The sequence below is a fragment of the Echiichthys vipera genome (assembly GCF_963691815.1).
Source record: "Echiichthys vipera genome assembly, chromosome: 17".
In the NCBI taxonomy this organism is placed as follows: domain Eukaryota; kingdom Metazoa; phylum Chordata; class Actinopteri; order Perciformes; family Trachinidae; genus Echiichthys; species Echiichthys vipera.
In genome coordinates this window covers 16,748,311-16,762,747 of record NC_139842.1, presented here as the reverse complement: position 1 = coordinate 16,762,747, position 14,437 = coordinate 16,748,311, and the positions used below count along the sequence as shown (strand labels likewise).

Sequence of the window (14,437 nt, the reverse complement as noted above, 5' to 3'; positions counted from 1 at the left end):
ATAGATAAGAAATAACCACTGTATTTTTGTTTATTCCTGTGTGAACCAAAAACTTACTTAATTAATACAAATGAATTTACTGAGTTCTTATTTCATCAAAAACATTAGTGCAAAATGCACAAGGATCAGAACTTAAAGCATCGTCCAAACGACATAAATATTGCACAGCTCAACATTACAATTCTAACTGTATAGATTAATACAGACATGATACATTATCATATTGTTTTGACAATATATACGTCATATCACCAAGCCCCTACAAACAGGAGGTCCTAGTTTTCTCCATCACTCACCTGACCTCTTGAGTTCACAGTATTCAATCGGTTTGTTATTACTCTTTTAGATGTTACAGTAAAACATTCTGACTCACACAGTGGCCCCACAGACTGAATGACATTTTACACTCTACTGTGACTGGTAAGGACATCAAGGGCCTGTGTATGTACTTTTTTTATACACACTCCCAAAATAATTCAAGCTGCCGAACATTCAAAGAGATGTAGCTAATAATGTCATAAGCACAATAATACTAATATTTTGGTATATGGTCTGCAATATTTATTTGTATATATTTTCTTCTTTGTTTTGTGAAGATGACTGGAAACACATTTCAAGTGTTTTTTGTCAGCACCTTCCTTTTCTCTGCTAAAGAACAATGGACAGAAAAATAGCCTTTTGGCTAACACTAGCACCTTTTCAGTGATGTTGATCAATGCGCATTGTTCCTGATAATAAAATATACTCTAGATAGCATTCAACCGCACTGCTGACAGATTCTGTAATCCTCTAATATGACTGATAATTGCAAATTTAACAACAACTGAAGAAGAGGAGTGGGTCTATGGCCTGTGAGAGAGCTGCTGGGACGTGTGTGGAGGGCCAGGTGTTTTCAGAGTGGTGCCATCTGGACACAGCGTTAGCAGCTTATGAAGCAGGTGTTGCAGAAGGGGAGAGAAATGTACGCTCTGTAACTGCCCGTCTTTTGCTGGTGATGCACTCTCACATTACATTTAATATTTCAAAAGAAGAAATTTGTTCTATTAATGCAATTTACTTTATTGATCCCTTTGTAATAATTTGGTTCTCAAGCAGCTGAAATATGCAAAGGAGTAATGGCAACACTGAAAAAGTCATGACTATCCACTTAAATATTCATATATATTATATAGAATGCAATATAATATATATTATCATATAACATATTTGAATAAATGCAATATTCATTCACTCTTCTGAGAATTTAAAATAATTATTATGTAATGGATATTATGTTGTTGCACACAAAACCTTGTAATTGTATGCAGTTTTGTAGGGTTCATTTTATAGTGAAAATTAAATGTCAAAATTAAAATAGAACAAAATACACATGTTGTATTTGCAAAGTGTATATGTCGTCACTATAGCCTCTGATCCCATGTATATTCATGGTTCCTCCTCAGCTCAGTGGCTTGCAGAGGAATCCTGCTGCCATCAACTGGTAACATCTGTAAAGACACTACTCAGTCTGGCAGCATTTAAACAAGAAGTTCTCTGCTCTGATGAATTCACATTTTAAGCCATTAGTCTGCACGAAATTTTGGGCTGTTTGCCATCTACACCATGTTGGGGTCGATTTTCGTCCATTATTCTCGCTCATCTGACAGAACAGTCGGCCTGTGAATATTTGTCCAGGTCATCGTTCCCCAAAGCAATTTCAGTCAAAAGCAACTGGACTTGGTTATTTGTCTAGGAAGACGTTTCACCTCTCATCCAAGAGGCTTCATCAGTTTGTGTACGCAATTGACCAGGCTGGGACTGGTCCAACTAACTGGTGTGGAGATCCACTTATTGAACCTCTCACAAGGCCGATGATGTCACTGGAACCCTTTGTGCTCCAAGTGCCAACGACCGTCATTAGAGTGACAGTCGTTGGTGGGAAGAAGGTTTCGACTTCATTAGTGCTCTATTGAGTTTTAACGACAGTCGTTGGAGTCACAGGAGGCCATTTGTGAACAGTTTGTCTTTGAGGTTAAACTGTTGAATCTCCTGGGAAGGGATGAAAACGCTGCATTGTAAATTGGAGATAAGTGGTGTCTCAGACCTTCTCCTTTGTTTAGCGCTGGTTTCTCTACTTTACATAGATGGCTTCTTTTACTCCTCTCTCAAACCATCTGTCCTCTCTGTCCAATATTTGGACATTGCTGTCATCAAAGGAGTGGGCTTTCTCCTTGAGATGTAAGTGGAGAGCGGAGTCCACAGGAGTTAGCTCTCCTGTGTTGGGCCATGCATTTATGCGTTGGTTGTTTTGTTTCTCCAATGTAGAGATCTTTGCATTCCTCATTGCATTGGACAGCATAAACCAGATTGCTTTTGTGGGTGTGTGGTGTTCTGTCCTTGGGATGTACTAGTCTCTGTCTGAGTGTGTTACTGGGTTTGAAATACACAGGGGTGTAGTGTTTGTTGAAGATCCTGAGTTTCTCTGATACCCCAGCCACATACGGAATGACTAGGTTTTTTCTCGTTTTCTTTTTCTTTTTCAACCACTTTGGATTTCTTTCTGGAAGCAGCTGTCGTTTTCAAAAAGGTCCAGCTGGGGTATCCACAAGTTGTGAAGGCGACTCTCAGGTGCTTGCGTTCTTCCCCTTGGGCCTGTGAGCTGGTGGGTAGGTTATCAGCTCTGTGTTGCAGTGTTCTGATAACTCCAAGCTTGTGTTCCAGGGGGTGGTGAGAGTCGAACAGTAGATATTGATCTGTGTGAGTGGGTTTTCTGTATACCCCAATGTGGAGGCTCCTGTCATTATCCATATGGACGTCACAGCCTAAGAAAGCCAAACTGTTCTCCTTGACTTCTTCTCTTGTGAACTTCATGTTTCTGTCCGATGAGTTTATATGTTCGGTAAAAGTTTGCACCTCTTTGGATTTGATTTTAACCCATGTATTGTCCACATATCTGAACCAATGGCTGGGGGTTACTCCTTTGAAGGAGCCTTGTCCTCCATGTATAGATTTGCCACAATAGGGGATACTGGTGAACCCGTGGCACAGTCGTGTTTTTGTCTGTAAAAAGTGCCATTGAACTGGAATAAAGTGGTGTTCAGGAACGAATCCAGAAGTTGGCAAATGTGGTCTGGTTTGAGATTTGTTCAGTTGTGTAAGGAGTTGTCCTGTGTGAGCCGCTCTCTTACCGTGGCCAAGGCCTCCATGGTTGGAATACAGGTGAACAAGGAAGTCACGGTGGTTTCATCTGGATCCATTTTCAAGTCTCTGACTTTTCACAAAGTCTATGGAGTTTTGGATGTGGTGTGGGGTGTTGCATACCAGTGGTGCCAGGATATTGGCTACGTACTTGGCAATGTTGTAAGTGACAGAGTTTATGCTGCTGACAATGGGTCTGAGCGGGGCCCCTTCTTTATGGATTTTTTGGAGTCCATATAAGCAGGGGGTTGAGTCCTGGGGATAGAGCCTGTAATCTTGTGATTTGTCAATGACCCCTTCTTTCTGTAGTTGTTGTAGAAACTCTATAACCTTCTTTTTGTAACAGCTGGTAGAGTCTTGTTTTAGAGTTTCATAAGTGTTAGAGTCACTGAGTAGTGCAGAGATCTTCACCTGGTAATCACTTGTATTGAGAACAAGCGTGCATTTACCCTTGTCTGCTGGAAGGATTGTGCTTTTGTGGTCTTGCTCAATGCTGTTACCGCTTTTCTCTCCTCAATGGTGAGGTTGGAAGGGGGGGGGGGCATAGCTTGGAACAATGCTGCTGACACTTTTAACCTTAGCTGTTCAGCCTCAGTTCCAGTAAGGTTGTTTTTCTTTATAGCAGATTCTGTAGCTGTAATCAACTCCACTATGTGTACCTCTTTTGGTGTCATGGCAAAGTTCAAGGCCTTGAGAAACAACATAGTCTTTCCGTATGTGGCTGGGGTATCAGAGAAACTCAGGGGAGACTAGTACATCCCAAGGACAGAACACCATACATTCACAAAAGCAATCTGGTTCATGCTGTCCAATGCAACGAGGAATGCAAAGATCTTTACATTGGAGAAACAAAACAACCACTGCATAAACGCATGGCCCAACACAGGAGAGCAAAGGAAAGAGGAGTAAAAGAAGCCATCTATGCAAAAGTAGAGAAACCATTGCTAAACAGAGGAGGAAGTCTGAGACACCACTTATCTCCAATTTACAATGCAGCCCTTTCATCCCTTCCCAGGAGATTCAACCGTCTAACAAATGGCCTCGTGTGACTCCAACAACTGTCATTGAAACTCAATAGAGCACTAACCAAGTCGAAACCTACTTCCCACCAACGACTGTCACTCTAACAACGGACGTTGGCACTTGGAGCACAAAGGGTTCCAGTGACATCATCGGCCTTGTGAGAGGTTAAATACCTCGATCTCCACACCAGTTAGTTGGACCAGTCCCAGCCTGGTCAGATGTGTACACAAACTGATGAAACCTCTTGGATGAGAGGTGAAACGTCTTCCTAGACAAATAACCAAGTCCTGTTGCTTTTGACTGAAATTGCTCTGGGGACAGAACAGTCCAAACTCAAATTCAAGAACATACTTTAAGATCCATTTTCGGTAAATTGTCAAAAGATTGGATGATTGGACTTGAGTTTAAAACATTTATGTCAAACTGTGATATCGGAATTATGCAGCTCTATCTCACTTTTTTTAATAAAACCAAGTTACACATTTTAATGAATGCAGAATATTACTCTAGGCTTTTTCAAAGACTCTTTGGGGGTTTAATATTTAAAAATATAGCAAGCACGTAACTATTTTTCTATCTGGCTCCCCAAATCTTCAATGGACAGTTTATCACAGCTGCTGTCGACCCACTGAAGAGAACCTTACATTTCCAGGTTTACGATATTGAATTTATTATGACTCCTATTAAATCTAAATCAACCCTCAAATTGGCTAATCCTGAAATAAAGTTAAATAAAGACACTTATTTAAGATATTAGATTATTTATTATCCGAGGTGGAAATTTGTGCGTTAAAGGAAAAAGTCTGAAGAGGTAGAAACTGTTTAAGCGGTTTTAAATAATAAATACAGCAAAAAGACTCATGCAAGGATAGTTAGGAGGTAGTGGGTAGCCTCTGGAGGTGTAATAAAGCAATGAGATCTCACAGAATGTAACTGCAAATCTATTTAAACTAATACCAAGAGTTCCCATGGCAGCTAACAATCTAATATGGAGTACTCCGGACATAACCGGGATCAGGGCATTAGGTAAGACATTTTCTGTAAGCCTAATATTTTCTCAGTTTATTACCTTTACTGTACGCGGAGGGAGGACAGCTCAAATCAAACAAGAATAAAATGCAATGAAGTCAAATTCTACTTTCTTCCCTGATTAAAGTAAATTTGATTAGGACAAATTCCCTTGTATCTCCCATGAAATACTGTAGATAAAAAAGTTGCTCCTTAAATGCAACATTCAGACACTGCCCAGCTAAAGGAAATGAGAAAAATAATACTTGCAGAGTTCAGTGAGAACATATATTTAATAAACCTGCAGTTGCCAATTGGCCTTATATTAAGCAACCAACTTTAACTACTCTCTTGCTGGACACTTAATGGGAAGCTCTCAGGTAAACATGTCTTCACACAAACACACGCACAAACACACACACACACACACCCTGTCTCCCACCCCTTACCTTAATCACTGATCCAATGGGAGCACTCATTGACAGGGTTCGGGTTTTCCAACATGTTTTTTGAAAAGTATAGTATAAAGTGTTTACTTTGAAACGTATATTTCAGGAGTGTCATCTGTCTCCTCATGACTCTACCTCCACCCCAGCTTGCAGATGTGTAAAGATGAGGTAAAGGGATTCCCTAATGAAAAGACTCCTGCAACCTGTTGCATCAGCTGTGTGTAACTTCATTATTACTGACTTGTGATTCATGCATTACAAAAATAAAAGCAGATCGTCAGATTTTCTTAAAAAAAATTGAGTTAGTATGTGCTTGTTATTATACATTTGACGTAATTGTGTATCGCGATATATGATTACATCATGATGCGATTCCATGTGAAGCAAACACACTCAGACATTACTCCACACACACACACACACACACACACACACACACACACACACACACACACACACACACACACACACACACACACACACACACACACACACACACACACACACACACACACACACACACACACACACACACACACACACACACACACACACACACACACACACACACACACACACACACACACACACACACACACACACACACACACACAGGAAGATTAGTTGCAACTAGATTAGGAAGTAGACTACAACTGTGGTCATTGCAAACAATTTACATAGACTAGTCATAGTAAAAGTGTATTCACAGGACGTTATGCCATAATAATGTGTGCATCGATAGTTAATGCTGATTTGACTAAGTTAATGTGTTACAGTCTCCCGTCTCGACCACTGGAGGGCAGCAAACACTCATTACACATAGGGTTGCCTGTATGAGCTTTCAAAACAAAAACAAACTGCTGTATTTTTCAGTCTGTATATGATAACTTGCCAAATATAATCGGACAAGATAGAGGGAGACAAATATAGAGGGATATTGGGGGCAAATACAACAAAATCAACCCGACATTGTATTGGCACACACCATGCTCTCATTTTAAAATTGTCTGTATATTATCCTACAGTTATGGTGCAATGAATCCCTCAGTGCAGCATTTCCCTTGCACATATGCACTTTTTTATATCTACAGTAGATATTTGTGTAATCCTAGTGTTTCTGTATTGTGTGCTTTTCTCTGGTTTATTATGGCATCTCAGATTTGCTCCAAACTAAGTTTCGCTGTAGTTGTGTACAGGGACAATTAAGTATCTATCTATCTATCTATCTATCTATCATTGTGCTCATAAAACGAATACAGTATTATGACATGAATGTGTAGAAATGATGGAGTAGTCTTTCTAGACCTTTCCAGACATGACCACTAGCTCTTAACTTCCCATGTCATGATGACTGGTGTTCTCCTGACGTCATTACGGTGACGCCTCTGTCGTTGGGAGGAGCGTGCGTGACGCGTCAAAACTTGATGAAAACAGACAGATCAGCGACAAACAGGCAGTGGTGCTCAGGGATCATATTAAGGCACGGCGGCCACAATCGGAATTTAACTGGATTACATCGTTGCCTCCAAGTATAAAACACAGCAGACCGACGAGAAAACGGGATTAGGTGAGTGAAAAATTAAACAAGATGAGCTGTCAGACACGAGTGACGATCTTAAGCTTTGATTAACGTTTTAAAAAACAAAACAGTTAGCTAACGTTAATACTGTTTACTGTATTTATGTGGAGGGAGAAGTGTATCACACATGTTTGTCTTAACCCGAGTCAACAATCCTTTTAAAACAAGAAAAACAATGTTGGTTCAACGTTATTGCTAACACAAATTAGCTGCTAGCATTTGTGTGTATCGTAGCTGACGTCACTTTACTGATGGCCATTTGAAAAAGGAATATTTACATGATTTGGTCACAGTAACAATAATACGGTCATTTCTGTTTGCTGTTAACGTTGGTTTCATCTGTAAAGCGGATGTATTTAGCTAGTTATGTAACCAACATAATCGTATAAGTTAGCCTGGCCTAGTTAGCGAGTTAGCAACCTCATAACATTTAGTTTTCAACTGTTTCCTGGACCAAGATAAACTTTTTACAGCCAAAACCAGCATCATTTAAGCACTTTAAGTGCACTAAAATTGTCCTGCTAACGTTATAAGACATGGCATGTTGATATGATAGTAGCAACAACTAACATATGAATGACACAGCTCATTTCAAGGCTAACGTTTTCTAGCATGCACCCTTTTCAGTGTTTATCTAGTGTGTGTATAAGATTTTTTTTTTTAATTCAATCAGGTTTGTTTACTTATTTCTTATATTTTTATTTAAAAATGTATTTATTTAGATAAATATACAAGAAATTATAATATATTAATATATATTTATATATATATGATAGGAATACATAAGGAATACATTGTATTTTGTAAGATATCTGTTAAGTTACGGGTAAGGGTATAAATTTGGTTGAGTTTGAACCATAAAATAAAAAATATATAGGAAGTGGTTAACTATATAACAATACATTATGGAGAAGGGTTGGGATTTAATAACTATACACACTTCTTCCCACTCCTTTTTGAACATGTCGAAAAAGAAAAAGGAGAAAGTATTTGTTATTCATGTATCTTTATGCTTTCTAGTTGTGTTATATAATTTCTCTGGATTATTCTATATGACCTTTTCTGTTTTCTTTTTTATATGTTTGAAATAAAAAAAACACACTCTTCTGGTTCACACAGACTGAACATGTTCTTTTCTTCCTTCCTTCAGGTTGTTCAGATTTCACCACTGTCGGCTGTCAAGGTTTTTCTAAGTGATGGAGTTTCCAGATCTGGGAGAGCACTGCTCCGAGAAGACTTGCAAACGTTTAGGTGAGTACTTCTTCAGGAACGATGAATGTCCTGCTAAGTTTAATTTAAAACCTGAATTTTAACACCTCACTTGACATTACAGATTTTCTTCCTATGAGATGTGACGCCTGTCAAGAGATTTTCTGCAAGGACCATGTAACCTATGCACATCACAAATGCATGTCATCCTACAAAAAGGTAATTTGATGACTGTTTTGCAGTGCAGCTTTTGTACTATATTTACAATGTTATCTTTAGTTTGCATTTAAAGGCCACAAAATGAACAGACATTTGGGTTGTTTTTACAATGTAATATTTATGTCTAATTAAATCACTAACTTTTTTATGGTTCATAACCTGATTGCTGTAAACTTGAGGAAAATAGGGAATCTTATATCTATGTAGTGCATACACACATTAGGTTGCATTACACAAGTAATTGATACATCTGTATTCTCTGTCTTGATATTGTATTCCTTTATACTGCTAAGGTTGCAGTAGCCATGCTGATAATATTTTCTCCTGTGTTTGTTAAATGTCTGATTTAATTTGATCTTGTAGGACATCCAGGTCCCAGTATGCCCTCTGTGCGACATCCCCATTCCCATAAAGAGAGGGGAGATGCCTGACATTAAAGTTGGTGAACACATTGATCGGGATTGCAAATCGGACCCTGCACAGAGAAAGAGAAAGGTTATTATAAAGCGGTGGTGTATTACCTTACAATTAATTTGAATCCAAACAATGACACAATTTTTTTATTTCAGATTTTCACTAATAAATGTTCTAAAGGAGGCTGTAAGCAGAAGGAGATGATGCGAGTGACCTGTGACCAGTGTCATTTAAATTACTGTCTTAAACACCGGCACCCACTAGACCATGATTGTAAGACTGATGGGAAGCCACTTTCCAAATCAGGGTGGGTATAGTGGTGCTATACATTCAGATCATGCTATCTGTTAATCTGAATATTGCATTAAGAATAGCAGACTTTTTATTTTTTTTGTCGTAGAAATGCTGCTTTAATGAGGAGCCAAGCTGCTTCCTCCACCTCGACCTCCACCTCTGCCTCTGGTTCCAGTTCATTTGGTTCAGGATACTCTAGACATGTTTCCAATGGTGTGAGTGCAAACAACAGAGGCAACAGCAATGGGTAAACAATTTTACTTATTTTTTATTTGAAATGCATGAAAGAAATTGAATCACTTTTCACTTTTGTTGTCATGTTTTTAATTTATTTCCTCAGCACTACCCAGCGGATCCCTACTTCCGTTTCAGCACAGAATGTAATCCCACCATCAGCATCTTTTCAGGCTGGACTGGTATGTACATTATTTCCCTGACATTGCTTGATTAATGGTTACCAAATGCAAGGAAAATATAAACATGAGTATGTTGCGGTGGTGCTGTCATTTCAGACAGAGGAGCAGGCTTTACAAAGGGCTCTGGAGATGTCTCTGGCTGATTCGAGGCCGACAGTTCAGCCAGCCCTCACGTGAGTAAAGGTTCATTTAACACACACACACACACACACACACACACACACACACACACACACACACACACACACACACACACACACACACACACACACACACACACACACACACACACACACACACACACACACACACACACACACACACACACACACACACACACACACACACACACACACTAGGTATTACAGAAGGAAGATGCTTGTGGCTAGGGATGGAAATTGATAAGATGTTATCAATACTGATGCCGGTGACGATTCTCCTCATCAGTCCGATTCCCTTATGAAAGTAGACCTACACTGGTTTTAGCATCAATGCACAGTTTCATAATCTCTGAGTCTGAACACAGTGTAGATTAAATGAGAGAATATTTGTATAGCATTTGTTTTCATTTAGGTTTTATTTATAGGTAAAATAAAAAACTGCCTACGTATTGCAAGTGTTATTATAACCGTTAACAGACGTGCTGGGAGGCAATGGCACCCGTGTAGTGTCAAATACATGGACTCCCTGGAATTTAAGCCCATGTTGTGTCGCAAGATGTTTCAGCATATTGCTGGTGTTATCACCCTACAAGCAGCACTGTCATCATCTTAAAATGTGTAATAAATTAACTCTTTGGACGGTGTCTTCCTCTCCGCTATGACTTCTTGTTGCAAATTTCCAGCAGCGCAGACACATGCGTTTAGTGTCATTGTTTTGCAATGCTCAGTTGTCATAACAAACATGCAGGCAATGATAAAAGGTAGTGATAGGCTCAGAAGGCATACAAGTCTTGATTTCCATCCCTACATGTGAAGATTGAGGAACAGTTGGTGTAATTGATGTTGTAATTTGATTTAACAAACTGCTCTAATGCTGGCAAGGCTATCAAGATATAGGTTAATATACTGTATATGTATATACTGTACTATATCAGACATGTGGACAGATGTAGTACCTTTCTTAATAAGGTTACAAGGTGTTGCTTAGTTAAAGCAAAAACATTAATCAATACGTTTTCTTTGTTTGTGTCTCAGCCCTCAGGAGCAGGAGGATCTGGCTCTCGCTCAGGCTCTCGCTGCCAGTGAAGAAGAATACAGACGTCAGCAGCAGAGACAACAGGTACCCGGAAAGCTTAGCCGTCAGTAGCATGCTTACAGGAATGCATGTAGGTACACTGTTGTTATTGCAATCCATCCTCTTTGAACCTTTCTTTATTGCCAGAAAGCCAAAATTGCCTTTCATTGGTTTTGAATTAACTCATTTAAGAGTCTTTGTTTCTAACTGTATTTTCTCTTTGTTTAGGGGAGAGAGTCCAAACAGTCAAACTGCAGCCTTTCTTAATCTCAGACCACCATTTAGACCGCAAGCTGCGCTTATTATCAACCAGAACCTGCACATCTGGGATATCGATATCCAGGATCAATGATTGTTAAATGAAGAAATCCTCTACCAAGTTGCTGAAATATTACCGCCTTCTACAATAAAAGCACACACTTTCCCAGCAGGATCTGTCATTTTTACTAATGCTTTGCTCTGTAAATATTTTATATGCTGCTCATGATGAAACCATTATATTACCACATCTGAATATTGAATAAATTATTTCAAAAAATGCGCCCCGAGTTGTGAATTGCTCAACTGATTTGAAGACACACTTAACACTGAGACTCTGATGCCCGTTTCACTGGAACTGTGGAATTTAATAATCAATTTATTCAGCTCTTCAGCAAGAGGGTTTGTTTATAGACCTTTTTAATGAAATTCCATTGCTAGGCAACAGCCTTGGCCCTTGTTAACTTCCTGCTGGCTGATGTCACTCACCTGCAGTGCAACAGGAAGTAAATAGGGACACATTTAGAATGTTTACAATCCTTGAATAGGTCTATAGACGACAGGCAGTTTCTCACTCATTAAACAAAATAAAGCATCCGCTATATTGTTTAATAACACTTTGTCTCTCAGACTGTCAGCAGGTAATGAAGTCTCAGGACTGAAACACTGTAAATAAAAGGCCGCACAGGTGATCAACAGTGTACAGGAATTTTTTGTATTAAGACCTTTGTAGCAATTGTTTCCCAGACTTCAAACTTTAGGATTTATATCACAACTGCTGTGGGTTGAGACAGTTATCTTGACAGACTTAACGTACATTTTTGTATATTTTATGTACAAGAGGGATCAACTTTGACTATTTTAGGCAGGTACATACTGTATATTCTAATTCAGTTCTTATGTTTTAAAGTGATTACTGACATGGAGTTAGTTAGCTACAACTGTAGAGATTATATGTATATATCTGCATGTTTTCACCCCTGCACTTTCTTGCTACTAGAGCTTAAAGAATTAGCAATAAGTGTTGATATCAATTTAATAATTCATGTCATTCATCAAGAAAAAATGAGAGCCGCTGCTCCTTTGCGTTGAAAGGAGCCAGTTGAGGTGGTTCAGGCTAGTAAGGATGCCCCCTGGGCGCCTCCCTAGGGAGGTGTTCCAGGCACGTCCAGCTGGGAGGAGGCCTCGGGGAAGACTCAGGCCTAGATGGAGAGATTATATCTCCACACTGGCCGGGAAAAGGGAAGTTTGGGGTCCCCTGCTAAAGCTGCTGCCACACAACCCGACCCCGAAAGAGCGGTTGAAAATGAGATGAGATTTTGGGTTTCAGATCCCTGACATTTGAAGATCTGTTCCTTTAACTATGTTTGTATATCACTGAAGTACATTTCTGTTGAGTTTTGGATTGTTGATCGGACAAAACGAGGTATTTGAATAATGATTGTGGAAACATTTGTGGCTATTATGAACCGTAGAAGAAAAAAAAAAAAGTAAAAATGATTTGAAAATGTACTTGTTGCAGTGAGAGTTATCCAGGGTTTGTACAACAGAGGGCAGCAACACCTCATAGATATTTCATTGCTTCCATGTTTACTTCACAGCTGCTTGTTGGAATATACCCCTGCTTTTTTCGGTTTATTGTTCTTTCACAGATTAAATTGTTTTATAAAATCCGGCCACTGCACCTTTTGTTCCAATATTTTTGTTTATACAATGAGGAGAAGCATTGTCAAGGTCGACTGGGGAGTTTGATGTGGCACAGCCATGCCAGCAGTTGAAATGCTGTTCTGGAAAGCAGAGCTGTGAGTTGTGACGACTGACCAAATCCATTTATAAAATATTAAGCATGGCTGAAAGGTGTACAGCTGCTGAACAAGACCTTCAACCTGCTGCAGGTAGCATGCGTCACAGTATACGCAATCACTGTTATCGGATGCCAATATGGGAATTTTGAGGCAGATGTCTAATGAATGTAAGCCTTTTTTTTTATAGATTGTGCAGTGATTTTGTGCAGATATGACTATGAAGGTGCTCAGAAGTGTTACATGAACAATATCAGACAATTTACATGAAGAATAGATTTAAATAAATAGCTATAAAACACCATTTCTAAATCAACCCGAGTATCGTTTTTTGCTTAATGTATTCTGTAAAAAAGTTTTCATTTCAGTGCATATCAAAAAACATATACGCCGATACTGTTATCTTTGTGATAGGCCAATATCATATCAGTCTGGCTCTATTACAGTTCATCAAAAGACACTGTACTCAATATTCAGAACACATTCAGTAGCATCAAACAAATATTTGCTATGCAAAGATATAACGGATAAATGGCGTCCAGAGCGGAGACTGAAGTCTGATCCAATTGCAGCATCTTGCTGCTGCATACATTTGCACATTCATGAGGAAAGTAATTTACTCCACTTCTGTAAGAATAAAACAAAAGTTCTACATTTGATTTGGATTTTATTTATACCATAGTAAACATGTCATTAATATATGGATGACCTAATCTGCTTATGTTTATATATGTGATTCTCAAAGGTTTTGAGGAATGAACCTTTTAGTGTAATATATTTGATATTTTGTCTTCATTTCATTGCAATAACTTCCAGTTTTCCATTTGAAGTGTCTGCACTCACTAAAGAGGGAAGTAATTACTTGCCAAATGTATTTTCACATAGATATCAAACATCTTTGTGTGTCCCTGGTACGGTGCAGTATCTTTTATGAAGACACAATTATCAAAAGGAAGAATTCTGCTGCCTTTGGGATCAGTATTACAAATAGTGTTAGAAATTCAGAGAAAGACTGCTCAAAATTGGCTGGATGATTGCAGAATTCTCACATCCAAATATTTTGTGTGAAGAAGTTATTGTTAAGGCTGAGTGAAATTCTAACAAAAAAGGCTTTTGTATAGACTGAAGATACAAATAGAAAACTACATTACTACAGATTGACAAAAGGGTATTTTCTCGCTGAGGAATAAGCTTGATGCATCCCTGTCACACGTCAGCATCCACTCAGCAAGACAAAAATTATCTTGTTAATCTTGGTAATGATTAGACACTTAATGACCTCCTTTGTGTCGTTTTGAATTTATTCAGGGTCACGTCAGCGCACATGAAGGTTTTCTGACTGACTGCTGCTTC

General features: G+C 38.8%; 1 protein-coding gene across 1 annotated transcript; it reads left to right on the top strand.

Moving 5' to 3' along the window:
* Positions 1-7,107: 7,107 nt before the first annotated feature.
* On the top strand, positions 7,108-11,564 carry zfand2a (zinc finger, AN1-type domain 2A). Its single transcript, XM_083931665.1, has 10 exons — positions 7,108-7,224; positions 8,387-8,487; positions 8,570-8,664; positions 9,028-9,159; positions 9,234-9,385; positions 9,479-9,619; positions 9,713-9,788; positions 9,885-9,961; positions 10,985-11,069; positions 11,253-11,564. Exons 2-10 carry the CDS (start codon positions 8,433-8,435, stop codon positions 11,289-11,291), a joined length of 852 nt encoding a protein of 283 aa, XP_083787791.1. The 5' UTR covers positions 7,108-7,224; positions 8,387-8,432; the 3' UTR covers positions 11,292-11,564.
* Positions 11,565-14,437: the final 2,873 nt, after the last annotated feature.